Raw genomic sequence first — 27,714 nt, 5'->3', positions numbered from 1 at the left:
CCTCGATGGAGAACACAGAAGCCAGGGCAGGGAGAAATCCGGGACCCTGAGAGACAGGCCAGCAGGAGGGCACCTGGGACCCCCAGCGTGGGAGAAGCCGGGCCTTTCCGCCAGCAGGGCTGTACCCCGGCTGGACGGGGCGCTCGCCTGCCTGCATCCCCCTCTCCCGCCCCTCTCTCGGCTGCGAAAACCCACAGGAACCCCGTGCGGCCCTCGATAAATATTTGTCCAACGTGTGGATGAGTTAAGGCGAGGGAAGGGGCGTGTTTTGAAAGTCCAGCGGTGTCCTCCCCGCCGACCACACCTAGGAAGTCCCTCCCAGATAAAACCGTCCCAGCCAGGCTCCTGCCCAGGCAGAGGAGCAGGCGGCCTGGTGGCAGGGCCTCCTTCGGGTCGAGCGGAGCCATGCCCAGGTACACGGTGCACGTGCGCGGGGAATGGCTGGCCGTGCCCTGCCGGGACGCGCAGCTCACGGTGGGCTGGCTGGGCCGTGAGGCCATCAAGAGGTACGTCAAGAATAAGCCAGACAACGGCGGCTTCGCCTCGGTGGACGACGTGCGCTTCCTCGTGCGCCGATGCAAAGGCCTGGGCCTCCTGGACGACGAGGACCTGCTTCAGGTGGCCCTGGAGGACAACGAGTTCGTGGAAGTGGGTGAGTGGCCAGAGGGCGGCGGCCCAGTCCCCGCATCCCTGGGAAGGAGGTCCTGGTGTCCTCTCTGCCCTCCGTGGGGGGGGGGGGGGGGGGGTCGTGCTGTCTCTCAGGTTCCAACAATAACCTGGAGAGGGCAAGATTCTCATCCCCCTTTTACCACGAGGCAGCAGACCCAGAAATGAGGTGGCTTACCTAGAGTCGAGCGCTAGGAAGTAGCAAAGGCAACATCTGAATGCCTCTGCAGGTACAGAATCATCTTGAAGATCCTTCTGCCCTTCAAAAGCACCTCAGCGGACTGGAGGCCAGTGGCCTAAGCGGTTCAGATTTAACACAAAATACAGCTGGGGGTGAGGATGGGGGTGGGGGTGGGCGTTAGATCTTGAACTTCCGTGTAAACCCCGGTCCACGCCTGATACCTGCATCTCTGCATTTCGCTGTCGTTTGTAAAGATGCTAGGAGCACTTGAAGGCCTCTGAAGTGGTTTTAAAGCAGCCATTTCTGTAGAAGTCAGAGGCAGTGGAAGAGCCCTTTCTTGGTTTACCAGCAACAATGCGCGTCTCTTTTGCCATCTGTAAGGATCCTGTCTTGCATTCTTGTTTCAGTTATAGAAGGGGATGCCATGTCTCCCGACTTCATTCCATCACAACCAGAAGGAGTTTACCTGTATCCTTTCCTGCAGGCTGGTGGGTCTGCGCTGGGGGGCTGCCCCTGCCAATGATGGGGTGGGGGCTTTCTCACGCTACCCAGTGTTTTCCTTTACCTGGCTTCAGATACAGCAAATACCGGGAGCCTGAAAAGGTAAACTTCCAGCCGCTCTCTGTTTATAAAGAAAATTAAGTCCCCCTCACTTAAGGAGGGGTGGAGCCAGCAAAATTTTTGAGTGAACACTGTCAGGACAGGGCTTTATCCTGGTCGGTGGAGTAGGCAAATGCATTAACTATGCTCTTCCATTGCTAGCCTTCTTTACTCAGCCTCCTCTTGAGCAAGCGGTCGTTTAAACTAGGACATGAATGTGTCAGAGCAAGGGTAAAATCTCTCGGGTGTCAAAATGTAGTTTTGCTTGAGGCTTCCCTACTCTCTTGTTCAAGCGCCAAGCTGCTCGAGCTCATGGAAGTTCCCTTCTTTTGTGCAGTACATCGCCTTAGATGGGGACAGCCTGACCACAGAGGATCTGGTCAACTTGGGAAAAGGACACTACAAAATAAAGGTATGGGGGAGGGCAGGGGAAGGATGTCCTCTGACCTCTTTCACTGCGTATGGAAGTTTTCAACATGCTCTGCTTTGACCAATGTTTTCCTAGCTCACCCCAACTGCGGAAAAGAAGGTGCAAAAATCCAGGGAAGTCATAGATAGCATCATAAAAGAAAAAACTGGTATTGTTTTCTCTTTGTGTCCTACAATTCTTTTTATTAACCGAACAAAACGGCCTGCATCTAATTGTACAATGTCTGTTTTTTTGTTGTAGTTGTTTACGGTATCACTACAGGTTTTGGGAAATTTGCCAGAACTATAATTCCTGTCAATAAGCTAGAGTAAGTCTGATTCTGATTCCCACCCTCCTTAGCAAACACAAGCATTCACATGCCACCTGTCCCCATCTTTGAGACTTCTTTCAACAAGAGAAATAATTAACATTTGCCCCAATTTACAGATGAGGAGGATAAGTCTCCTGTTAACTTGTATACGAGTTGGCTTTGAAAACACAGGCTTGCTGGTTTCTTACATTGCATCACGCTGCCTTATTCTGCCTCTCCAAAGATTCAACTGTTCTTTCCTTCATTTTCCCAGCTGAGGAAACGTTTTCACTGCAAGGTATCTAAGAGGGTTTTTTCCTTTTCTCTTCCAGAGAGCTGCAGGTCAACCTAGTACGTTCACATTCTTCAGGTAAATCATTCCAAACAGAGTGAGGCATCCTGTAACAGCCACGAATAGCTAATGCATTCCAAGAACTAGTGCCAATTCTGCTTCAGGGGAGGAGGGGAAAGAGGAAAGCATCAGACAAGATCACCTTTCAGCTGAATCTGAGAAAAAGGAATGGACCAGGTGGAGAGATGGGGTTGGGGCAGGAGCAGCTATACTATCATGTCAAGAGTGGTGTATTTAGGGAACGAAATGAAGGCTGGAACTCAGGGAATGAGTTGGTCAGGATGAGGTGAGATGTCAAGAATCCAGTCCCACCTGATTGCAAGGGAGCTTGTGCTGAGGAGTCTGGATGCTATTCTAAGGGTGTTGGGGAGGGTGGGGCTCACTGAAGCATTCTAGGAAAGAGAACTGAGAAGGCAAAACTGGGGCTTCTCCTTTTTCTAGAAGATGGAACTTTTTAACAAACAGGACAATCAGGAAGGAGAGCAGTGCAAATGCGCCTTGACTGAGTCAAGTCTCTTCTTGACGGTGGTAGGAGACTGGACTGAAATGGAAAAAGATTTGAGAGATGGAGGTAGAAAAGATTTCTAGAAGAAAACATTAATTCCGTTTTGCAGGTGTTGGGAAACCACTAATCCCTGAGAGATGTCGGATGCTCCTGGCTTTAAGGATCAATGTCTTAGCCAAAGGATACAGTGGCATTTCCCTGGAGACCCTCAAGCAAGTTATTGAAGTATTCAATGGTAATGCCATGGATCCCCAGACTGACCCTCCCCTGAGGCTGGGCATATACCACAGGTAGACTTGGTTGATGGCAGGGTGACGACTAACAGAGACAAGATGACATAGAATAATGGAGACAAATGGAAATGGGCTTGGTGAGAAGGCTACCTGAGGGGACAGGGGTGGGGACAGAGATGCTTACTCCTGTGTACCTTCAACTCACACTTCATCACCCTTCACTTAGTATTTGGTATCTTTAAGTCTGGAACAAACCCCTCAAGTCTGGCCCAAAGCTCAGAGCTGGAAAGAACTTTTAATTCAGCGATGCCCAGATGTGGTTAGAGAAGTTGCATCAAATCATCTGGGAAACACAGTGATTCCTGGATGTCCATCCCAAAGACCAATTCAGTAGTTCTGCTTAGTGCCCGGGAATCTGACATCTTAATGCTCCCCAGATAGTGGAATACCCAGACTTAAATAACTGAAACTTAACTTCTTGCAAAGATAAAACAGAAGCATCAGAGAGATCAAAGACTTGCTTCTGGACCAGGAAGCCATCTCGTGCCAGGATACAATACAGTTCAGCTCTTTGGAGCTTACTTCTCAGGGTAGAAAAACTCCAATGTGGAGACAAGATTTGAAATGCTTAGGAGGCCACCGTCCCTTCTCACAGATAAAGATGAACATCAGAGATCAGCGCAGGCTCGGGAAACTCTTTGGGGTGAAGGTATATGGGGTATCTATGGGTAGACATGGCTGTGCTGAGCAGACCAGTAGTGATTCCACCACCTGTCCCTTCTCCCACCCTGGTCTTCCCTACAATCGCAGATAGTACATCTCTGGCTGTAAACCTACCTATGCTTTATGGGTCAGTCTAGGACCCCCCTGGGTCCCTAGAGTTCTGAGAATTCCCTAGGTGAACTATGATCTGGAAGCTGGCCTGTGGATGGCATTGCTTCATGCCACTAACCTTATCTACAGATGGAAAACACACTGCTATAGGAGTCTGAGTTTACTTTAGAAAGAACAGGACTTTTTTTTTTTTTTAACTGAGAATTTCCTCCAAAACAGTACATGTCTGTTAATAAGTGGTGGTGAGGTAGTAGGCTGGGTGCCTAGGAATCTGGGCAAAAGTAGAAACAGAGACTATGCTGTCTATGCTTACCTCCTCAGAGAACCCCTGTGAATACTTTGGTGTGCCTTATCCTTCTAGAACATTTTATAATTCTTTTCTAATGTTAAAATTTACATGTTTCCAAACATTCTCCAATAGTGTTTTTTCCCCCAATAGCTTTTAATGACTGCACACACTCTTTGGTTATATGAGAGTCTCTTAATTCTTTTTTTAAAAATTTTTAATGTTTATTTTTACAAGAGAGTGAGAAAGCACGCACAGGGGAGGAGCAGAGAGAGAGGGTGACACAGAATCCGAAGCAGGCTCCAGGCTCTGAGCTGTCAGCACAGAGCCCATGAACCATGAGATCATGACCTGAGTCAAAGTCAGATGCTTAACCAGCTGAGCCACCCAAAAGTCTCTTAATTCTATGTTGACATCATTTCTAATTTTTTGTTCTTAGAAGCAAGGCTGTAATGAACAACAGCTAACTCCTGATCTTTAAGATACATTGTTACAATTCCTAAAAATTTCTAGGTCTGGTTAGGACATGCACAGTAAAAGCAAAGGGGCAGAGGACCAAGGAGGAGGAAAAACTTAAAGGAATAGATAATCCTTATGTGGATATGGGTTTCAAATCACCTTTCTTCCATGCAGCCTGATCTGTATTAGTCCCCTATGTACCGTGTCCCCCAACCAGCTTCACACAGCAAATCTGAGCATGTCCTGGCTAAAATCTGTAATGTCCCTAGGAAAGAGTCTAAACTTAAAAAAAAAAAAAAAAAAAAAGTTTCATATGCTGTACCTTTCATCCTTATGCTTTATCCATTCCATAAATGGGAGCTTGTACCTCCCACTCCCCTTCACCCATTTTGCTCCATGCCCCCACCCCCATCAACCATCAGTTTATTCTCTGTATTTATGAGTCTGTTTCTACTTTTTTTATTTTGTTTTTTAGATTCCACGTATAAGTGAACTGGTATTTGTCTCTGTCTCACTACTTTCATTTAGCATAATACCAAGTCCATCTACATTGTCACGAATGGCAAGATCTCATTATTTGCTATGGCTGAGTAGTGTTTCATTGTATATAAATACTACCTCTCCTTTACCCATTCATCTAGCAATGGACATTTGGGCTGCTTCCGTGTCTTGGCTAGTGTAAATAATGCTGCAATTAACATAGGAGGGGCATATGTCTTTTCAAGTTAGTGTTTTCATTTTTGGGTAAATAGCTAATAGTACAATTACTGGATTATGTGGTAGTTCTGTTTCTAATCTTTTGAGGAGATCCCATACATTGTCCGCAGGGGCTGTGCCACTAGCCGTACACAAAATTTCTCTTTTCTCCACATCCTCACCGATACTTGTTGTTTCTTGAGTTTTTTATTATAGCCATTCTGCCAGGTGTGAGGTGATAGCTCACTGTGGTTTTGATTTGCATTTTCCTTATGGTTAGTAATGCTGAGTATCTTTTTATGTGTCTGTCAGCCTTCTGTATGTCTTCTTTAAAAAAAAAATGGCTATTCAGAGCCTCTGCCCACTTTTTATTTTTTTTTTATTTTTTTTCAACGTTTATTTATTTTTGGGACAGAGAGAGACAGAGCATGAACGGGGGAGGGGCAGAGAGAGAGGGAGACACAGAATCGGAAACAGGCTCCAGGCTCTGAGCCATCAGCCCAAAGCCTGACGCGGGGCTCGAACTCACGGACCGCGAGATCGTGACCTGGCTGAAGTCGGATGCTTAACCGACTGCGCCACCCAGGCGCCCCTCTGCCCACTTTTTAATTGGATTATCTGGTTTTTCTAATGTTGAGTTCTGTAAGTTGTTTGTATATTTTGGGTATTAACTCCTTATCAGATATATCATTTGCAAACATCGCACAGTCGGTAGGTTGCTTTTGCATCTTGTTGATGGTTTCCTTCATTGCGTAAGACTTCTAATTTTGGTCTAGTCCCAGTAGTTTATTTTTGCTTTTGCTTCCCTTTCCTGAGGAACCATATCTTAAAAAATGTTGCTAAGGCCAGTATCAAAGCGATTACTGCCTATGTTTTCCTTCTAGGAGTTTTATGGTTTCAGGTCTCACATTTAGGCCTTTAGTCCATTTCACGTTAAGTTTTGGGTGTGGTGTGAGGAAGTAGACTAGTTTTCCCAGCATCAGACAAGCCTGTCTTCCCCGTCATGTATCCTTCTCTCCTTTGCCATTGATTTATTGACCATATAGGCATAGATTTATTGCCGGGCTGCCTAGTCTTTCCGTTGATCTGTTTGTCTGTTTCTGTGACAGTGCCACACCATTGTGATTACTACAGCTGTGAAGTGTATCTTGAAATCTGAGACTGTGATAGCTCCAGCTTTGTTCTTCTTTCTCAAGGTTGCTTTGGCTATTTGGAGTCTTCTGTGGTTCCATACAAATTTTAGGACTCTGTGTTCCAGTTCTGTGAAAAATGCCATTGGTGTTTCGATAGGAATTGCCCTGAACCTGTAGATTGCTTTGGTAGAATGGACGTTTTAACAATATGAATTCTTCCGCTCCACGAGCACAAAATGTCATACCGTTTGTGTTGGCTTCCATTTCTTTCATCAACGTTTTATAATTTCCAGAGTACAGATCTTTATAGTCTAAACTTAAAGCGGCTTATAAGGGAAGGAAGGCTTTTTGTTATTGGGAAGGTGCTCTCTCCCACCCACCCTTATTCCCCTCTACCTTTTTTTAATAGCAGTGAAGCCAGGTTCATTAAGCATTAGTTGTGCTCCAGGAACTGTCTTTCCCCAGGTATGTGTGCCATAAAGTGATACTACATCCTATTGGGAGAGGTTGGTCTCGCTGGCAAAGTGAAGACAGCCACAAGTAACTGGTGCCTCCTTCTCTCCCAGCCTCCTGCCTGCCCTACGTTCCAGAGAAAGGAACGGTTGGTGCCAGTGGAGACCTTGCGCCACTCTCTCATCTTGCTCTTGGGCTAATTGGAGAAGGGAAGATGTGGTCTCCAAAGAGTGGCTGGGCTGATGCTAAATACGTAAGACTTTAATAACTTACATTCTGCAGTAATCTCCCTAGGCTGGGCACCGGCTGCACTTGCATACTTTATAGCACTGAATCCTTATAGCAACCTCATGAGGGAGCCACCATTAGTCAAACTAGGTAAGGCTCTTAGCTTCCATACTTTACTATTGGCCCTTTGGACCTGATGGTCACCTTGGTGAAAAGGTACAGCAGTCAGTGTTAATCCCAGCATTTTATTCTGCAGCCAAAAATCTTCCAGTGTCTATCCCGGAGGCCACACACTGTTGCAAATTTATTTAGTTGCTGGTCTCACAGTATAGCGCTGTGGATCATAGTACCTGCTGTATGGCCTCTGGAAAGCAGGCTCCGTTTTCCTCCAAGCTTCCACCCCAATGGCTAATCAGAAGGGCTTGCTTTTGGTAAAGCTTTAATGCTTTCCTCATCCATCTCCAAATTCCATCAGAGCAGCCAAAGAACTATTTGAGGTGTCATCCCAGGTCAATTGCTGAGAGGTTCCCCAATGAAGGGGCAGAGGACCCAGGGGAAGGAAGAAGTTAAAGGAACAGATAATCCTTAGGAGGGTATGGGTTCCAAATCACCTTTCTTCCCTAAAGCCTGATCTTTATTTCTCTGTACAATGTTTTCCCAGCCACCGTCACACAGCAAATTCAAGCGTGTCCCGGCTAAAGCCTGTAATGCTTCCCATTGTCCTTAGAATAAAGTCTAAATTTAGACTGGTTTATAAGAGTGTTGTTGGTCTAATCCCTCCCACTAAGTTCTACATTACAGAAACTGGGGGTTCCTTACAGCTGGGATGTGCTGTGCCCGGGACAGAGGGACCAGCTCGTGCTCATTCTACTCTTATTCACTCACTCCTGTTCCTCCCTCTGATAAGTCCTCTGGGAAACTTCCATCTCTGCTCCCCTGGTTCTTTTCCCTCCAAATGCTATTTGCCCTTCCTTTGTGCTATCCTACCTACTTCCTGCCTCCTAGGGCATTTCACATACTCTTACTCTGTAAACATGTACTCAGGAAGCAGCAGAAGAAAAAGTGAGTCAGTAATGTGGAAACTGAACACAAAGGACCTAAAACCCAAAATTTGGGGTTACTTCTGTAGACGCTAATGCCCCTGATTTAAGTACAAAAATTATGTGAAATATAAGTCTGCTTTCAGATTAAAGAACAGAACTAGAGAATAGACCAGAGGGGGATGAACAGAACCAGTTTATGAGGTCTGCTCTTTTATAAGACAGATCTTTAGGCTTTAAGGATATTTTGTTGATTCCTTATGAAATTAGAAAAAGGCTAGTATTTCATTTGATACCCATTTTTATCTTTTTAATCATTCTGCAGGTCTTGGAGGCTCATGGATTGAAACCAGTTGTTCTGAAACCAAAAGAGGTAAGGAGATTCAAGGAAAACGTATTCATTTTAACAAGTTTTTATTTATATACTATTTTCAGTCTTAATGTCGGTCTCACTGATTTCTTAAAGTAAATGTGGCTTTCATGTTTGTTAAGTTTGTCAGTGAAGAAAGGACTCGTCCATAACCATTCAGAAGATTCCGCCCGCCACAAATGTTTAGGGGTTCTCTTACTTAATTCAAACTTCAAATCGGGATCTCTAAGGATCCTTAACAGATGCTATAAGTCAAGATTCCTCAGGGTGCTCTCAGCCAAGAGTCTTGGGCCAGAAATGTTTTAGGATGTCCTGTCCACAATGATGACAAGTTAAAGAAGAAATGCTGCGTAATTAGGAGCTAAAGACTTTATATGCAGCTACACTGGGCGTTCATTGTTGTCTTGAGAATGGGGATACTTAATATGTATTCCACTTGCCAGGTTTATACTAGCAATTTCACTTAGGATAGCACTTAATCCTCAAGTGCTTAAATAACCTTACTGCCCTGCACTTTAGAAAACATAAATAAATGTCCTTCAGCTGACAGGTTAACTTTTCTCTTAGGGATGCAAAAGATATGAAATCAGCTTGTACATAGGTTACAATAAATGTAGCAAGGAACTTCTCTCTTTCTTTCCAAAGGGTCTGGCACTCATCAACGGGACACAGATGATCACCTCCCTGGGCTGCGAAGCTGTGGAGAGAGCCAGTGCTATTGCACGTCAGGCTGACATCGTGGCGGCCCTGACCCTTGAGGTGCTGAAAGGCACTACCAAAGCCTTCGATACTGGTCAGCATGGTTCTTCCATTTGGTTGCTATTCAGTCATTCAGAGCTGGTTGGGTGGGCTGGTCCAGGTTTTTAAACATGAGTGGTGGGGATGCGTGGTAGGGGAAAAAGAGAAAACCCAAGGGCCTCTGGCATACATAATACTGCCATGGCTTCATCTAAGTTATGCCACGCTTGATGCTTGGAATGACCACATTTTACAGATGCTGACTCTAGAATTCACCCAGCGTTCTGGATCACCCAGGCCCAACTCCCATCAAACTGTGCACTGTCTTAGGAATCTGTTCACAGGGTTTTAGAAGTAGAGTAGGATTAAAGTTGGTCTCCATTAGAAAATTGAGAGAGAAAAACCATAGAAGTTGTAGTTTACCTGGAAAGTAATGAATTTGAAAGACTCCCTACCATTCTATGTAGTAGGACAGAAATCTGCCTAAAATTGATGTAAAACTGTCTAAAATTGGCCACTGTGGAGGTTCCTTCCATTAGGAGCCTAAATCCTAAATTAGGGTAGGCCCAAGGTCTTGAGTTGAATTCCCAGGGGGCTTAACACGTAGTTTGCACTCGGATATTTAAAGTAGAAAGAGTACAGTCAAAGGAAAAGCTTGCTTTTGGAGTTGAGGTTCTAACATGAGTGGTGGTAAGAACCCCTGGGATTTTGAAGGCTTGTGTCAGCACCATGGATGGTCCTGAACCATCACCAATGGTAGTTCGTGCTAATGGAAGAAGTGCTCAGACTTGTTCTCCATCAATTCTAGACATTCATGGTGTTCGCCCTCATCGTGGGCAAGTTGAAGTGGCTTTTCGGTTTCGGTCACTCTTGGACTCGGATCACCACCCTTCTGAAATAGCAGGTCTGGGGATGTTTTTGTGAGCGAGCTTATTTGGTTTTATGTTTTGTGGGAAAAAATTGATAACTTTGAAAAAATTGCTATCCCTTCTACCTCTTCCACAGAAAGTCACAGGTTCTGTGATCGTGTTCAGGACGCATATACCTTGCGCTGCTGTCCACAGGTAAACAAACAAAAAGCCTTTTCTTTTTTTCCCAATTCAGGGAGGGGTGAAAAGAAAAAGAGGTAAGTGTTAAAAAGTCATGTAATGGTCAATTATAATCCAAATTTCTTTACTGCCTCTGTTAAAAATTATGTGTGTCATACTTCCCTTTGTCCAATTATTTTAGTTTCTATTCTATATATTAAGCTGTTTGTTCCCTTTTGAAGTGCTTTGCTCAATTCCCTTGTACAGAAGCACAAGAGACAACTTGCTGTGTTGGTTTAGTGCCGTAACTTTTTAAAATTCTTAGTGATAACATCATCCTAACCAGTTAATGGAAGTTTACTGGTTCTCCCTTCTAGATATAGCAAGAACCAGCTTTCAGAGATGTTTGCAGGAAAGTCTAATCAAAATTAAGTGCACATCATGGTTGTACTTTATCTTCATTTAATAAGCAGATATAAACCACCATAAGTAAATCTGTGAGGCTTAACTTTAGACTAAAACAATGCAGAAGACCTGAGTGGGCACGAGGCATCCAGTATTGCAGATGTTATAACTCATTTGTGAATGGCAATTAGTTGAGTAAGAAATTAACACACAACTCAAGAATGAAACAATATTTGATCTGGTGCCAGATTCTGTAGTGTAATAGGGTCCTCCCTAGAATAAATACCCTGTTTCCTTTAACTCATCAAGTTCTATTCTAGCTAGTTGATCAAAAACGTCTATGAAAAATCGCTAAATTAACCTTATAGTACAAATAAATCCCAGTTTAAAACATCCTTGCTATTCAGGGTGCCTGGGTGGCTCAGTTGGTTAGTGTCCAACTCTTGATTTCAGCTCAGGTCATGATCTCATGGTTCATGAGTTCAAGCCCCGCATCAGGCTCTGCACTGACAGTGTGGAGCCTGCTTGACATTCTCATTCTCTCTCTGACCCTCCCCTGCTCATGCTCGCTTGCTCTCTCTCTCTTTCTCTCTCTGCCTCAAAATAAATAAATACACATTAAAAAAAACATTCTTGCTATTCTAATAAGAATATCAGACTCTGTGTGACAGACACCATTATCAGTGTTTTCAATGTATTAACTCATTTAATCTTGTATTTTAGGTCCATGGTGTGGTGAATGACACAATAGCGTTTGTGAAGAACATCATTACCACAGAACTTAACAGTGCAACAGACAATCCTGTATCTTTTGACTGCTTACTAAACTGTAGTTATAGAAATCAAGCTGGTAATTTTTAGATATGCTAAAGCGATCCTTTTGTGTAGTGTCTCTGTTGTTACTCCATTTCATAGACTAAGTACCTGAGGTTCAGAGGAACCTCAGAGCTGATGATTGGCAGGGGCAGGTCTGTGAACCTAATTTCACTTCAGAGACTACTAACACGCTGTGCTTTCCAAACGGACTCATTAAAAGGTAACGCACATATTTCCGGCATTGACTGAGAGGTTTCATGAAAACCTTTGCCCTAAAACCCAGTGCTGAGATTGCTGATAGAAAGATGAAAACCAAGGTCACAAGTGTGATTATGGGGATCCTGGGTAGGTTTGCATTTATGCAAGGCTTCCCGGTTCTTGTGATGCATGAAACAGAAGGCAGCTTGTTAACACTTATCAAAGTATTGATTAACGAGTTATGGCTTTCCTCATCTCAAGTTTTTATTTTTGACATGGAGGGTACTCAAATCAGTATTTCCATATTTCTACAGAGAATAGTAAGAATGCTTCTATTTTTCAAGGATGCAGCCCTTCTTTCCTTCATGGTGTGGTTATCTTAGAGCCATCTTGTTTTTGCTATGGAATATTCTTTGAGGGTATAGTTCCCCCAGACGTTGATGTGATCACTTGGGAGTCACACTGGCAAAGTTGTCACAGAGGTACCCAGTACTGCCTTTGAAGACCACCCGACCCTTAGGAATATATGCCTTCCTATCCCATGTCGGCCTCAGTTCTTAATACGGGACAAAGTGCTGAGTTAGCAACCCTGGAAGTAGCTCACAGCTTAGCTTAGCGGACAGGTTTCACAACAGCTGTGAAAGATTCATCACAAGACCCTTTTAGTGTGGTTTCTGTGACAAGTTTACTTCAGGATGTGTGTTTTATGTCCTCTCAGATTGTTTTACAGTTAAGTCAAACCCACACTAAGTAATCCTCAGCTCACTCACCTCAACATACTTCACCCCCCAAAATGGACTAGAATTTTCATGAAGTCTATGCAGTCTGTCTCATCTGTCAGTTCTTGTCAGTTCTGGCACTGTGAGGAAAGGCATCCTTTCTACACTTAGATAATTTAGACCTGAAAGGGTATCTTATAGAGTAAAACAAAACAAAACAAAATGAAAAAACAAAGAAAGAATTGCCATTAAATTATTGGATATGGGAGAGGGATAATTCCTTACTAAATTCTTACACTACCACTTGCCCCAGCAAAAGTTTCAGCCAACAGTCTTTTCCTTTCTCAATTAAAGATTCTTAATTATTGATGAAATTCCAATAAGGCCATATTTGAGAGTTCTCCTACAATGGTGGTGTTACTTGAAAGAATAGTCTTCTGAATATTCCTGTTGTAGATATAGAGCACCTATTACATAGTTGCTAGATGTTATGGGAACTAAATTCGAATTGCTATAATCTGATAGCCAGCAACCAAATTTGGAACAACTGGAGAACAACAGAACACGTTTAAGTTTTAAATAGGTGCAGATATTACTTGCTATAAGGATTCAGAGAATGGAGAGAAGACTGAGGCCTGTGACTGGGGGTGGCTTGGTACAGAAGAGCCAGCATTGGGCCTAATAGGCTCACGGATATATGTACAGAAAAGAGTAACTCCAAACTTGGCTAAGTTAGTGTAATACGTGCATCTCCAGTTCCTTGGAAGTCAGAACCTGTCTCAGAGTTCCTAGTTCATAGATCATATTCTCTAGTCCAGGAGGTGAAAATTAGCTGTTTGGAATCTGCAAGGAGGATCTGTTACTGCCTTTTGTCTGAGTGCCTGTTGATCCAAGTGAAGTGCATGATACAAAGGAATGATCCTTGAGGGCATTGATATGCAGGGAGTCTAAGCTGCCTCCTGCTTAGATTGGTTTGCAACAGCCTATTGGCTGCCATATGCTGTGAATGCTGGCATAGGATCACTGAATAGAGAGTTTGAAAACGTTCCCAGGATTGATTGTTCCAGACAATTTGGTGGTTGCTCATCAACAGTCTTCATTCAGCAAATTCTTCTACGGAGCACAAGCTCACATTGCCCCCTGCCAAAAAGAATTTGCTTTTAAACCGGCGTCCCGGTCTCTGTTCTTAGTTTCAGATATAGACTGTTTTGAGGGAAATTACTAACCGCTAAAATTACTATGGTTGTGGTGCTTGAGAATCTCTAATCTCAGGGGAAAAAAATTGATGTTTCATGTTTTCTTGGCCCCCCGTTGGGTGTACATGATTCATCTTTAAGGTTTGGGATATTTGTTTGGTTGTTTTTGGGTTTTTGTCCCTTTATGTGAACAACTGCTTGTAGAGAGAATCTCCTTCCCTCCACCCGTATTTGTACAAGGGCTATCAGTGTTACAAATTGGTGGGTTGGGAAAAGAGTCACACAGGTATCCCCTGCTTCTTGAAAGTCTGCATTACAGACCTATGTTAGTACTTGTTTTCACGGACTGAAAGAAATCTGAAGCGGTAACAGCAGTATCACCGAGCTCCTTCCCTGGGAACTATACTCAGCATCTCAGCATCAGGCTGCCAGGGCTTTGAACTGTATGAGCATCTGTGCTTTATCTTAATTTATTTTGTGCATCCATTAGCAAGATGTGTCCTCTGGTATCAGAAGGTTAAAAGAGGTGATTTTGAGGGTCTGGGAATGCTCAAAAATTTTCCATGTAAATTAATGGCAAGCACTTCTTCCCTTTATGCCATTTTGGTTTAGAAAAGATTATCATAGGAACGCTCTACTTTCGGATGGTGGGGGAGACCTCTACTTGCAGTGATCAGCAAATGTTATATTCAAGCCTTAACCTGTTTTGAAAGATGGTATTTGCCAGTAGGGGAGAGACTATTTCTGGAGGAAACTTCCATGGTGAATACCCAGCCAAAGTAAGCTTTTTAGAATTGCTCCTGACCCTGAAAGCATATTCCAATTTAGGCTCAATTTAACTGAATTGAGTCACTCTTTCTAGGCCCTGGACTATTTGGCCATTGGAGTTCATGAGCTTGCTGCTATTAGTGAAAGAAGAATCGAAAGGCTCTGTAACCCCTCCCTCAGCGAGCTGCCTGCCTTCCTGGTTGCTGAGGGTGGTCTGAACTCGGGATTCATGATTGCACATTGTACAGCTGCAGCCCTCGGTAAGAACACTGCCCACTTCTCAGGACGCAAGCCCGTCCTTTTTATCTGAAAGTGTCAAATTTTGTCCTTGAATGAGGTTTTTCCCCACCTCACTTGCATCCTACCTGTCTCAATACAAATGCAGAAGGAAGCCTGACATATTTTAGGAAAAAAAAAAAAAAAAAAAAAATATATATATATATATATATATATAATAAAATCTAAACAAAGTTGAAGTAAAACAGAATAATACCCCAATGAGTTTGTAAATAATGAGGTTTCCACAATTTCTCTGTAGGAAGCAATTTGACATCACATACGAATGTCATGTTTGTAGCTTTTTCCCTAATCGCAATTTGGGGACTATCAGAAGGAAAAAGACAAAGATATCCATAATTAAGGTGAAACATGAACGGACCTGGATGATTAAACGTTGGATACATTTCATTAGATATACTGACCTCTAAGAGCATAAAGATGTGATTACAATATGCAAAAATGCTTATAAGAAGCAAGATGCCCTCTATGAGAACTGAGGTTCAGTGTCACTGATTTCTGAATTAAAACTTTAAGTAACACATCAGAACAAGGCCTGGTACAAAGGACCTGCTAAGGACTTAATTTATATTTACTCACTTCACGGTCACAAGAATACTGTGAGGCAAGGCACTATCATTACCCCCATTGCATAGATGAATACCGGATGATCTGAGAAGTTAGGTGACTTACCCAACATTGAACGGCTCGCAAGTAGAACTGAATTCAAACCCAGGCATTTTTGTCCTCAAATCTATGCTCTCACTTCAATTAATGCAGATCTCATTTTAATGAGTACATAATCCTAATATGGCTGCCAAATTTAACAAATAGAAATGCAGGATGTCCAGTTAAACTTGAATTATTTGGGACATGCTTATACTAAAAAGTTATTTGTTTTTTATCTGAAATTCAAAGTTAATTGAGCATTCTGTGTTTTTTCTGGCAAACCTACCCATGAGGCAGGAGATCACATGGTTAATTAAGAGCATAGACTCTGGGTCCAAATACCAGCTCTGCCATTTACCAGGAGTGTGATATGGAGCAAGTTTCTTAATCCTATTGACCCTCCGTTTACTCCTCTGTAAAATGGGGGTGATAAATTTACCTAATGGGGCTAATTTGAGAGTTAAATGAATTAATGCATATAAAGCCTTAGAACTATGCCCGGCATGTCTCTAAGCAGTAAGTAAATATTAGTTGCTATTAGGATTACTCCTAACCCTTTCCTCACCAAAGCCTCACATGGAAACTCAATAAAACCAACAGAGACCCTGAATTCATGATGTCCTCTGCCGAGGATCTTCTATTTGCTCACTTAACCCCCTTACGAAAATACTCCCTTAAAGGACAGCAACTTCTCACATTAACATAGGGAGGTTGCGGTTGATTTCTAGAAAATATTAGGGACTTCAGAAAGCTTCGTTTGAATGTGTTTGGCTTCCCTAAACTGCCTATTGAAGTCGCTCAACTTGCTTTCTTTATAATGAAATGGGTAGTTTTCTTTTGGGGGGACATGTAACTTCTCTTTCTGAATGAGCCTCACTACAGCCTGCTTATCCATCTAATGGCAGGTGAAGGGTCACAGGACCTGGGCCTTGCAGTGCTGAAACCTGGCAAGTCCTGGGCAGACCAGGACGAGTTGACCACCCTAGTTCATGTAGCTAGATTACCTCAGGACCCCTTATGGCACAGAAAACAACTGAAGTCTCACTCAGCCACTCTCAGGGTCAAAAATGTAGGGAAGAAAACGCTCTGAGTTTGGCCTTCCCTGGCTTCTGGAGCTGGGGAGGAGCTCTGGAATCTAGGTCCTCCGTATTTAACGTGTTGTCTTCGAGCCAAAATTCCAGCCACCACCTGGGAGCTTATCAGAATCTCAGGCCCACACGAAACTCAACATTTGCATTCTGATAAGATGGAGCGAGTCATATGAACAATAAAGTTTGGGAGACACCAATCCAGGCCATCACTAGGATTTCCCCAGCCTCCCCAAGTTATCTCTGGCAGTCATGAAGCCTGTGCTTAACCCACTGCCTCCACTTATATAATCACTGAACAGTCTGAACTGAAAAATGTCCTTGCTCAAGATCTGGGGTCCAGTCTCCATCCCCAAACACCACCCTGAATTCTAAGGCCTCCTCTGGTGATAGTACCAGTCAATTGTTCTTGAGTACTTAGAAAAGACCATCACGCATTTTTTTTCCTAGTTTCCCTAGCATGCTAAACGTTTCCTGTTTTCAACTGGGCTTTGTACTATTAGGGTTCCCATCTGGTCTTATCTCAGAATTCATTATTGGCTCCAAGTCCTTCTCACTTTGATACAAACCCAACCTGCTTCCATTTCCCAAAATAATTTTGGACCATCTGGTGCTTGGATAACAACCCAGAGCTCCTGGAGGGGCTCCTCCATGACGTTGGGCACGGGGAGAAGCCAACGTGGCCATTTTTCCTATTAGAAGCATGTTTAACTTGCACGGCCTCTTGCAGTTTCTGAGAACAAGGCTCTGTGCCACCCCTCGTCGGTGGACTCTCTCTCCACCAGCGCGGCCACAGAGGACCATGTCTCCATGGGAGGATGGGCAGCAAGGAAGGCACTTCGGGTCATCGAGCATGTGGAGCAAGGTAAACCCAGCCAGTCTGGGATGGCAAGCCTCTCTGATTAACTTCTACATCTGTGAGCCTCAAAACAGGCAGCATCAGCATCACCTGGGAACTTGTGAGAAAGGCAGACTCTTAGGCACCACCCCTCAAGACCTGCTAAAGTAGAAACTCTAGGGGAGAGAGCAGGACAATCTGGTTTAACAAGTCTTCCAGGTGATTCTGATGCTCGCTGAAAATTAAGAACCACACCTGCTGACCTATCAGGTTTATTGGTTGGCTTTATTTTTCAAACAATTTAAAACATATTCAGAAGTAGAGAGATTAGTACCATGAGCCCTCATTTATACCTCACTCTGACTCAACAGCACATTTGCTTCATTTTTTCTTTTACTTTTCTCAAGTTATTTTCAAGCAAATCCCATCACATTATTTCCTTCCTGCATTTTTATCTACCATGATGCCATTATCACATCCAACAAAATCAACAAGTCTTGGGGTCACTGATAAGTCCATATTCAAAATTTCGCAATTATCTCAATGCCCTTACGGTGGGTTTTTTTCAAATCTAGATTTAAGGCCCACATTTTAAATTTGGTGTGTTAAAGGCTTTAAGCTTCTTTTTATCTAGAACAGTCCCCTCTCCCTTTTTTTTCTTCATGCCATGGACTGGATTAAAAAAAAAACAAAAAACAAACAAAAAAACAAAAAACCAGGTCAGTCTTCTGTTAGAAACTGACATTCTGGATTTACCTGTTGGCTCCCTTATGGTGTTACCTTTAACTTGATATCTAGCCCTTGCATTCCCTGTATACTGCGGTTGTTCCTAAAGGCTTGACGAGATTCAGATCCAAACCTTCTGGCAGATACTTCTAGGGTGGAACTGCGTTAGGCCAACCTCTCTCTGCCTTCTAAATTACTGCTTGTTTTGTTTATTGTTTTTTAAGTTTATGTATGTATGTATGTATGTATGTATTTAGAGAGAGAGAGAGAGAGAGAGACAGAGATTGCACAGGGGCAGAGAAAGAGGGAGACAGAGAATCCCAAGCAGGCTTCTCACTGTCAGCACAGAGCCTGACGCAGGGCTTGAAACCACCAACTGTGAAATCATGACCTGAGCTGAAACCAAGAGTTAGACACTCAACCAACAGAGTCACCCAGGCACCCCTTGTTGAGCTTTTTAATTTTTTTTTTTAACGTTTATTTTTTGAGAGAGAGAGAGAGAGAGCAGAGCGTGAGCAGGGGAGGGGCAGAGAGCAAGGGAGACACAGAATCTGAAGCAGGCTCCAGGCTCCGAGGTGTCAGCCCGGAGCCCGATGCGGGGCTCGAACTCACAAACTGTGAGATCATAACCTGAGCAGAAGTCGGAGGCTTAACCCACTGAGCCACTCAGGCGCCCCCTTGTTTTGTTTTGTTTTGTTTTGTTTTGTTTTGTTTTGTTTTTTAAAGGAATTGCCTTCCTTTAAGCATTGTTATCTAATGCTCCTAAATTTTTGCAACTGTATTGGAAGCAGTTGGCTGACAAGAGTATCACTACGGTAATTCCCACCTTATCCACAGGGGAAACGTTCCAGGACCCCCTGTGGATGCCCAACACCACGGGTAGTACCAAGTCCTACGTATACCATGTTTTTTCCTATACACACATACCTATGATAAAGTTTAATTTATAAGTTAGGCACAGTAGGAGATAAGCAAGAACAATAAAATAGAACCATTATAACAATATATTGAAATAAAAGTTAGGCGAATGTGAACTCTCTCAAAATACCTGACTGTACTTACCCTTTCTTGTGACCGTGTGAGAGGATAAAACGCCTACAGACGAGATGAAGTGAGGTGAATGTCGCAGGCGTTGTGACGTAGCGTCAGGCTTCTATTGACCTGATGATTCGTCAGAAAGAGGAACCTGACAAATCATCAGGCTCACCTGCTTCCACACGGTGGTTGATTGCAGGCCACCAAAACTGTGGAAAGCGAAACAGCGGATAAGCAAACACTGCGGTATTTTAAGATAAATGTGGGAGAGCTGAGTATTCTTGTTAAACAGCTGGATCGAGATATAATTTACATACCATACAATCACCCATTTAAATTGCTCACTTGAGTTGCTATTAGTATATTCACAGAGTCGTGCCGTCACCACCACCAAGTTTAGAACATTTTCATCACCTCAGAAAGAAACCTCGTACCCTTTACCTATCCCTCTCCTATTGTCCCACCCTGTCCCCGGGCTTAGGCACCCACTAATGTACTTTTCTCTCTCTGTGGATTTGCCTATTCTGGACGTTTCACGTAAGTGTCATACAATATATGGCCTTTTGTATCTGGCTTCTTAAAGTCAGCATAATGTGTTCAGGGTTCCTCCATGGTGAAGCATGTATCAGTACATCATTCCTTTGTGTGGCCACACATTCCATTTTATGGATTTAACACATTTTGTTTATCCATTCATCAGTTGAGAGATGTTTGGGTTTTGTCTGCCTTTTGGCTAATATGAATAATGCTACTATAGACATTTGTGTACAAGTTTTTATGAAGACGTATATTTTCATTTCTCTAGAGTGGAATTGCTGAGTCATATGGTGACTGACGTCCATCTTTTTGAGGAACTGCCAGGCTATTCTCCAAAGTGGCTGCACCATGTTACATTCCTATCTGCAGTGTTTGAGAGTTCTGATTTTTCCACATCCTCACCAACACTGGTTATTAACTGCCTGCCGGAGTGTGTTCCTAATGTCCATTCTTGAGATGGTCTCCCCATTAAACATGTGGCTCTGGCCAGAAGGTTAAGGAGACACCCTTATCAGACTCCTATCCAGATCGGATCTTCTAGCCAGTTCTTCAGCAAATTAACCTTACTGTCAAAAGACACCAAATCAAGGCACCATCATCTCCTTTTGATTGATATCTCCTTGTTTTTACTACAGTTCTTCCATAGTCACCACATACGATAACCCCGGTGAACTTCTTAAAATGTAATTTTGATCACACCATGTTCCTGCTCAAATTTGCCAAGTTTCCTCATCGTACTCAAAACAAAACCCAGCCCCCTTCCTGTAGCCTACCAGGATCATGCGTGATCTGGCTTCTGGCTCTCACTGGCACCTGTCTCCATTCCATTCGATACCTTGGAGCCACAGTGTTATTCTTGTACCTGCCAGTACCTCAGCACCTGTGTCCTCGCTGGTCTCTCTGCCTGCAACATTGTTCCCCAAGGACCTCACATGGTTCACTTCTTCACTCTATCTTTGTAGCTGTGCAGATTTCACCTCAGATGCCTTCCCTGTCCACCCCAGCTCAACTTCTTAAAGTTTCCAATACCTTACATATGAAGTGAGGGGACTAGACTAGAAGATGTAAAGTTTCTTCCAGGTCCAAAATAGATTCATTTATTTCATCCTCTCCTATTGTGACTTGTCTGTACTCACCAGAGTTTGTGATGCAATTCATAAATTCTAAGACAAAAAGTCAAATATTTTCAATACTCCATTTCAGTTAACCACTAAAATGGTTTGATCAACTTTACGCTTCTAAACTATTTTTTCTTGGCAAATAATGGAATCCAAATGTAGAGAAACTTAGATGTCAGTATTCAAAGCCAATCACAAGGTATGGTACATTTAATAAGTTCTTAGCTAGGAAAAACCTGTGTAAGGATTGTTTTATCAAGAAGCCGAAAGTTGGCAAAGTACCAATTTCTAGAATTGCATTTTTTAAAATTTTTTTAATGTTTATTTCTGTAAGAGAGAAAGACAGAGCAGGACAAGGAGAAGGGCAGAGAGAGAGGGAAACACAGAATCTGAAGCAGGCTCCAGGCTCTGAGCTGTCAGCACAGAGCCCAATGCGGGGCTCGAACTCACAAACCGTGAGATCAGGACTTGAGCCCAAGTCGGGACGCTTAACCAACTGAGCCACCCACGCGCCCCTAGAATTTCAGTTTGTTTTTTTTTTTAATTTTTTTTTTCAACGTTTATTTATTTTTGGGACAGAGAGAGACAGAGCATGAATGGGGGAGGGGCAGAGAGAGAGGGAGACACAGAACCGGAAACAGGCTCCAGGCTCTGAGCCATCAGCCCAGAGCCCGACGCGGGGCTCGAACTCACGGACCGCGAGATCGTGACCTGGCTGAAGTCGGACGCTTAACCGACTGCGCCACCCAGGCGCCCTAGAATTTCAGTTTTAATGGGCCTGGGAGCCTTTGAGTTTGAAGGTTTGAAATGAGCACTATAGACTTAGTCCCAGCCTAACAAAAAACTCATTTGCTCATGCACTGGCTCCTTCAATCCTTTGATGAGAGTCTATTGCCAGGTATTTCAAGCCAAAAGAAATAGCAAGACTAAAAACAAATAGAAATTTATGCAAAGGTGGAAATAGGACAAAGATGTCATCCATCTTGATCAGATAAACAGGAAGTGGGGGGCTAAGACATTTGGCTGGATAGTGCTTTCCTTCTTAACATTAAAGGTACAGCCAATAGGTTAGAAAAGCAAATTTAAGATGGTGACCAAACACCAAGGCAGCTTTATTCTACCACTAGACAGAGAACCGACTATCTCTTAGTTGGCTAGCGGTGTCGACTTCCTCGTGAGTTATATCCCCCAGCACAAAGTCAGGCTTTAATCATCCCTCCACCTTTCTTATTGTAGTGCTGGCCATCGAACTTCTGGCAGCCTGCCAGGGCATAGAGTTTCTACGCCCCCTGAGAACAACTACTCCTCTGGAAAAAGTATATGACCTGGTGCGCTCTGTTGTAAGGTAAAGTCAAACAGGTCCCTGGAGATGCCATCATTTCAGATCTGTGAACCCTGGCAGTGGTGAATGTTTGGCTGATGGTTTGATGTACTTTCTCTGTAGGCCCTGGATAAAAGATCGCTTCATGGCCCCAGACATCGAGGCAGCGCACAGGCTGCTCCTGGAACAGAAGGCAAGTTGGCCACTTGGCTTATCTCTTAGTTTTGGGTCATTATGGGAAAGCAAAGTGGGAGTAGGGAGTGAAGAAATATTGTCTTATTCTTTTGTTTCTCGTCTATGCCTTGGATGTGAACAAAAAGGAACTCGGGCAACTTCTTGTGCAACTTTAAAAAGCTGTCTGATAACCGCTTAAGTGTCCTGTGTTGCACCCAAACATTAAATATCTAATGATTAGAAACTGAAATGATTTTAAGTGGAGTTGGGGACAGGTATTCATGGGGAGAAAAAATGAGATGAGAGTTTCATGGATCCCCTTCACCAAGAGCGTTCTCTTTCATTCTAAAGTACGTTATCACCACCACCTCCAACTGGTCCAATGATTAAATAGACTCAAAGAGAAAACGAAGTCCCAGGTTTTTACTCCAAAGGTCTATAGGTCTGTCTAGTGCCGTGGTGTGTCCTACCCCATCATCACCTTGATTGAGGTACTACAGGTTCTCTTTACTGCTTATTTTCTCTGCTTTCATTGACTAGAGATTTCTCTGATAGGGACAGATGCCTCATAGGCTGACTCATTTTTTAAATACATTTTTTAAAGTTCTTTAAGCCTTTTGTAATAATTTGTGAGTATCATGTTCTCTAGAATTTCTTGATTTCCCCTGGAACCATTGCTCTGTTCTTGGGGAATGATTTTTCCCTTTGATCTTCACATCTGTCATTTCTAAGTGTGCCCTACACCCTTTGAGGGGACGCCCCTTGCTTGCTGCCAACTTTGGTGCACATCGAGAGGTAGATGAGAGAGGTTGGCCTTTTTTTATTAATTGAAATATAACTGACATATAACATATCCATTTCGGGAGTACAACCTAATGACTTAATATTTGTATATATTGCAAAATGATCACCACAATGAATCTAGTTAACATCTGTCACCATACATAGTTATAATTTCTTCTTGTGATGAGAACTTTTAAGATCTAATCTCTGAGTAACTTTAAAATATACAATACAGTATTATTAACTATAGTTATCATGTTGTGTATCCCCAAGATTTATTTATTTTATAATTGGAGGTTTGTACCTTTTGTCCCCCTTTATCCATATCGCTCATCCTCCAACTCCCCCACCCCCACCTCTAGCAGCCACCAATCTATTCCCTCTATCTATGAGCTCAGTTTTTGCCGTTGTGATTGCTATTTAGATTCCACACATAAGTGAGATCATACAGTATTTGTCTTTCTGTGACTCATTTCATTTAGTATACTGCCCTCACGGTCTATCCATGTTATCACAAATGCCAGGAGTTCCTTCTTTTTTATGGATGATCAACACACACACACACATACATACATACATACCACATTGTCTCTATCCATTCATCTGAAAACCAAGTTCAGCTGTCCATCACTTGAAAGGCCAATACTCAAGAGATGAGTTTTGATTAGAAAGGAATATGAGTTTTATTCAGGAGGCCAGCCACAGTTAAGAGAATGCAGTGGTCTATGACATTTCTTACTTACATGCTGACTCAGTGATGTCAGCTACAGAGTTATCTCAGTTCTTAGAGGTTGTGGAAGAAGTTCCAGTTTCTTGATGCCCAGGGGAGTGGGGGGAGCTGCAAGGAAGTCTGGTTTCTTGGTACCCAGAGGTTGTGCAAGAGTACTTTGTTCTTTTTTTTTTTTAATATTTTTTTAATGTTTATTTATTTTTGAGAGAGAGAGAGAGAGCGACAGAACGTGAGCAGGGGAGGGGCAGATACAGAGGGGGACTCAGAATCCGAAGCAGGCTCCAGGCTCTGAGCTGTCAGCACAGAGCCTGTTGCGGGGCTCAAACTCACGAAGTGTGAGATCATGACCTGAGCTGAAGTCAGATGCCCAACTGACTGAGCCACCCAGGCTCCCCAAGAGTACTTTGTTCTTTCTGCAAAGGAGGGCAAGATCTACAGATGACCAAAGGGAGGTCAATAATCACTGTGTGATCTTAAAAAAGAAAAACATTTTGCTAAAACATTGCTGGGCTAGTTGGAAAGCCAAGGTGGCTCCAAACATACTTGTTGGCCTCTGCAGGCGGGGAAAGTTCTTGGTCCTTCATTCCCCAAGGCCAGTGGTTGGCAAATCTCAAAAGAAACAAATTAATTCTGTTATAGATCAAGGGCCTTAGGTGGGCAAGCAAGAAGTGTGTTACCTTAACTCAAGTTAACTCTTAAGACTGGGTGGAGTTGTTATACATCTGTCTGTGGACACTTAGGTTGCTTCCATGTCTTGGCTACTTGCAAATAATGCTGCAATTAAACCTGGAGATGCACATATCTTTCGAGGAAGTTAGCCTTTGAAAGAGTATATTTTTTAAGGTAATACAAAAGAATAGGAAATCCTCCTTGGTTGTTGACAGCAAGCTGATAAAAAGCAGTTGTAAACCAAAAACAGGACCTTAACGTGAGAAGACATGATGCTTGAAAGAGAATAGGTTGGTGGGTGGAGGTATAAACAAGGGTCTGAAGCACGCTTCTCAAACTGTGGTGTGCGTGTGAATCTCCTGGGGATCTTGTTCCAGATGCTGCTGCTGTTGCTCCACAGGTCACACTTTGAGTAGCAAGGGTGTAAGGAATAGAGCACACACGGCATGGAAATCTGGCAAATGAGGAAATCCACCGCCTTATTCAAAGCTTGTTTTAGAAAACACACGGTCATCGTTTGAGCAACTTTCTTTAATGCTGTCCACACTGAATTCTCTAGGCTTTGTGTGTTTGTTAGCTTGTTTTGCTCCAGAAGAGTAAGCAGCTGAAAACCTTCATGGTAACTCCAGAAAGGTTTCAGACTAGCTTTGCGCAGTGGCAGTATCGTTGCCAATGAGGTTTATCCGAGGTGCGATTATTGCTAATAGAAAGGTTTCAGACTTTGTATTTTAAAATCTGTTAATGCAACCAAAGAGCAGTTGACACAGATCGTATGTCAGATGGCTTAGAACAAAAGCAAGGAAGCAGCCGCTACGCGTCTAGTCAGCGATAGACGTTTTGGTCCTACGAGGTTGATGTTCCATGGCGTGTGAGAACAGTGTCCTCAACATTTTGACTTTGTTTTGTCCTTCTCAGGTTTGGGAAGTAGCTTCACCATACATAGAAAAATACAGAATGGAACATATTCCAGAATCCAGACCAGTTTCTCCAACGGCCTTTTCACTGGAATTCCTACATAAGAATTTCATCAAAATCCCAGAGTCTGGGGATCTTTAATGGGCTTTGTCATGGATTAGCAGATCAGATGGTACTTTAACAGCAAGCAGTATTATGCTGAGGAAAAGACCTGAGAACTTCCCTGGGTAGATCAACCCATTATTTTATTCCGTTCTTCTAAAACCTACTTTGGTTAGTCTGGTGACTGTATTAGTTGCTGACTGTAGCGCCGTGTTCTTGTTGACTTGGTTTGAGACACGGCAGCTGTTTTCAGATTATAGTTTTCTTTCTTTCTTAACGGTATCAACAGGCCACAGGCCACTTAACATTATTTGAACTCAAACAGTTCAAATGGTATCTGGAAACAGATTGAGGGTATTCTTTTCCAAATGCATTAGACTTTTGTAAATCTTTTTTATTTGTTTGACAAACTCTCCACTAGATAACTTTGATCGAATTACACTATAATATGATGGGTGTTCTTTAATAGGCCTTGATAAACAACTTGTTTTGAAGTCATAATTTGTCCTTAAGCTTCTCTTTCTTCTATTGATTGAATCATAGTCTAGTCAAGAGGTCAACAAGAGGTTTTGTGCAAAGGAGCTGAGGAATGAATAAAGAGATTGCCATTGGAGTGGCCCTTAGTGATATTTATCAAATATAGTGATATTTATCAAATATCACTATATATCTCAAAAAAAATCTTAGATGCTTAAACTGGAGTTAGAGGTTAGTATTACTACTTTCTTCCTATGTGTTAGTACTGTACTCACATTCCTATAGTAACCCTTTGTTAAGGAACCTCCTGTCTCACAAATAAGGAATTTTATGTTCAAATTTCGCCAGCCCCTTCTCTGTAATGGTAATCATTAAAATGAGGAACTATTGATAAAGGTCGATGGGGCCTTGGATGTGTTACCCAGTCTGTTTTTTCCTCAAAAAATAAGATAAGGGATCTTCTGGGAAGGCTTAAGTATAATCATTTGGATGAAGGATGGGTCAGATGACCTCTTGGCTTCCCAAGGTTAAGATCTGTGGGAAGATCTTAACCTTCCATTTTGCATCCATTTGTGCAAATATGTGCAAGGCACCCCAAGCGCAGGAGTCTGAAACCGTGGCTCTAAAAACCACAGGAGGCCAGGGAAAGAACAGACACACTTGCCAGCTTGCTTACTTGATTAAAGCCTAAAATGGGTCCAACAGTACCTTTCACAATAGAGTTTTCACTTTTTAGATTGCACCTGTCCATAGGAAAGGCAGAGACAGAAGTGAAAACTGTTGCCTACAGCAATTCAGTGACCAAAAAAATGTGCTGAGAACCTGTTTACTGAAATGTTCTTGGCGTTGTTGTTTTAACATGCACGAGTAAGGTTTATTCATTCTTAGCCACTAACTGCAGTGGAGCCAGTATACCCAGCAGTCTGATGACGGCTCTTCACTCCAGTTTGGAGAGGGCTGGATTCCCACGAGCCACTTTCGTCTGCTGGGGCACTTTATTATGGAGTTTTTGATACAGCTCTGTTAGAAACTGATTATCACACGCCTCCAAGAGAGTACAAGGTAAACACAGAATAAACTGAGTCTCAATTGACTTATGTTGTCACTACATTCTTAGATTTTTATAACAAAGTTTAGCACCTCTTTGGGGAAAGCCTATTCTAACTGCAGTTAATCGAGTTTCTGAAAGATTTCGTCAATGAATGTTAACACAAAGTGTCTTTAGAAACTGTAATTGATTCCTTATCCTTTCTCTTTCTCCCTGAGTAGCAGCAAGAGTTAATGGTACTGTGACTTCCTCCCCAGCAGGTCATCTGAGCTGCTTCACCTGTCGTCTCAGGGCAGCCAGAGCCCTGGGGCTTTTATGCCTCTACTTTGCCATACTTGCTAGTGTCCTTTCAGCCAAAGCAAGTCACATTCTCAAGCCCAAGTCAATCTGGAAGAATAATAGTCAATGGCATGGGCATGTGATTTGCAGAACATTACTGTAACAATTTACCACTATACATGAGATCAAAAACATAACCTGAACAATTCAAGACACTTTTCATTACTACTTTAAACTTGAGTCTCATTTCTGGATCTGGTTACTGGATTATTATATTTTGATTAAACCTTCTAATTATGAATAGCA

The 27,714-nt window shown here is 42.9% G+C and overlaps 1 protein-coding gene and 1 pseudogene across 1 annotated transcript; both read left to right on the top strand.

The window, feature by feature from the left end:
• The first annotated feature begins 351 nt into the window (after positions 1-351).
• HAL (histidine ammonia-lyase) lies at positions 352-27,714 on the top strand. Its single transcript, XM_030323433.2, has 20 exons — positions 352-652; positions 1,255-1,315; positions 1,423-1,450; positions 1,785-1,859; positions 1,953-2,025; positions 2,118-2,184; positions 2,499-2,536; positions 3,133-3,258; positions 7,231-7,370; positions 8,711-8,758; positions 9,401-9,548; positions 10,302-10,397; positions 10,499-10,557; positions 11,650-11,730; positions 14,569-14,634; positions 14,718-14,883; positions 17,387-17,521; positions 22,147-22,255; positions 22,355-22,424; positions 25,503-27,714. The coding sequence occupies exons 1-20, from the start codon at positions 406-408 to the stop codon at positions 25,641-25,643; spliced, it is 1,974 nt and encodes a 657-aa protein (XP_030179293.1). The 5' UTR covers positions 352-405; the 3' UTR covers positions 25,644-27,714.
• Positions 25,231-25,348, top strand: LOC115519512 (annotated as a pseudogene).

This window comes from Lynx canadensis, chromosome B4 (assembly GCF_007474595.2).
Source record: "Lynx canadensis isolate LIC74 chromosome B4, mLynCan4.pri.v2, whole genome shotgun sequence".
In the NCBI taxonomy this organism is placed as follows: Eukaryota; Metazoa; Chordata; class Mammalia; order Carnivora; family Felidae; genus Lynx; species Lynx canadensis.
This window is presented reverse-complemented; position numbering and strand designations above follow the sequence as displayed.

Coding starts and splice junctions, on each gene's coding strand:
- HAL (XM_030323433.2), top strand. CDS start 406: ATGCCCAGGTACACGGTGCACGTGCGCGGGGAATGGCTGGCCGTGCCC. Junction 1,316..1,422: donor CAACCAGAAGGAGTTTACCT/GTATCCTTTCCT, acceptor ACCTGGCTTCAG/ATACAGCAAATACCGGGAGC. Junction 22,256..22,354: donor CTGGTGCGCTCTGTTGTAAG/GTAAAGTCAAAC, acceptor CTTTCTCTGTAG/GCCCTGGATAAAAGATCGCT.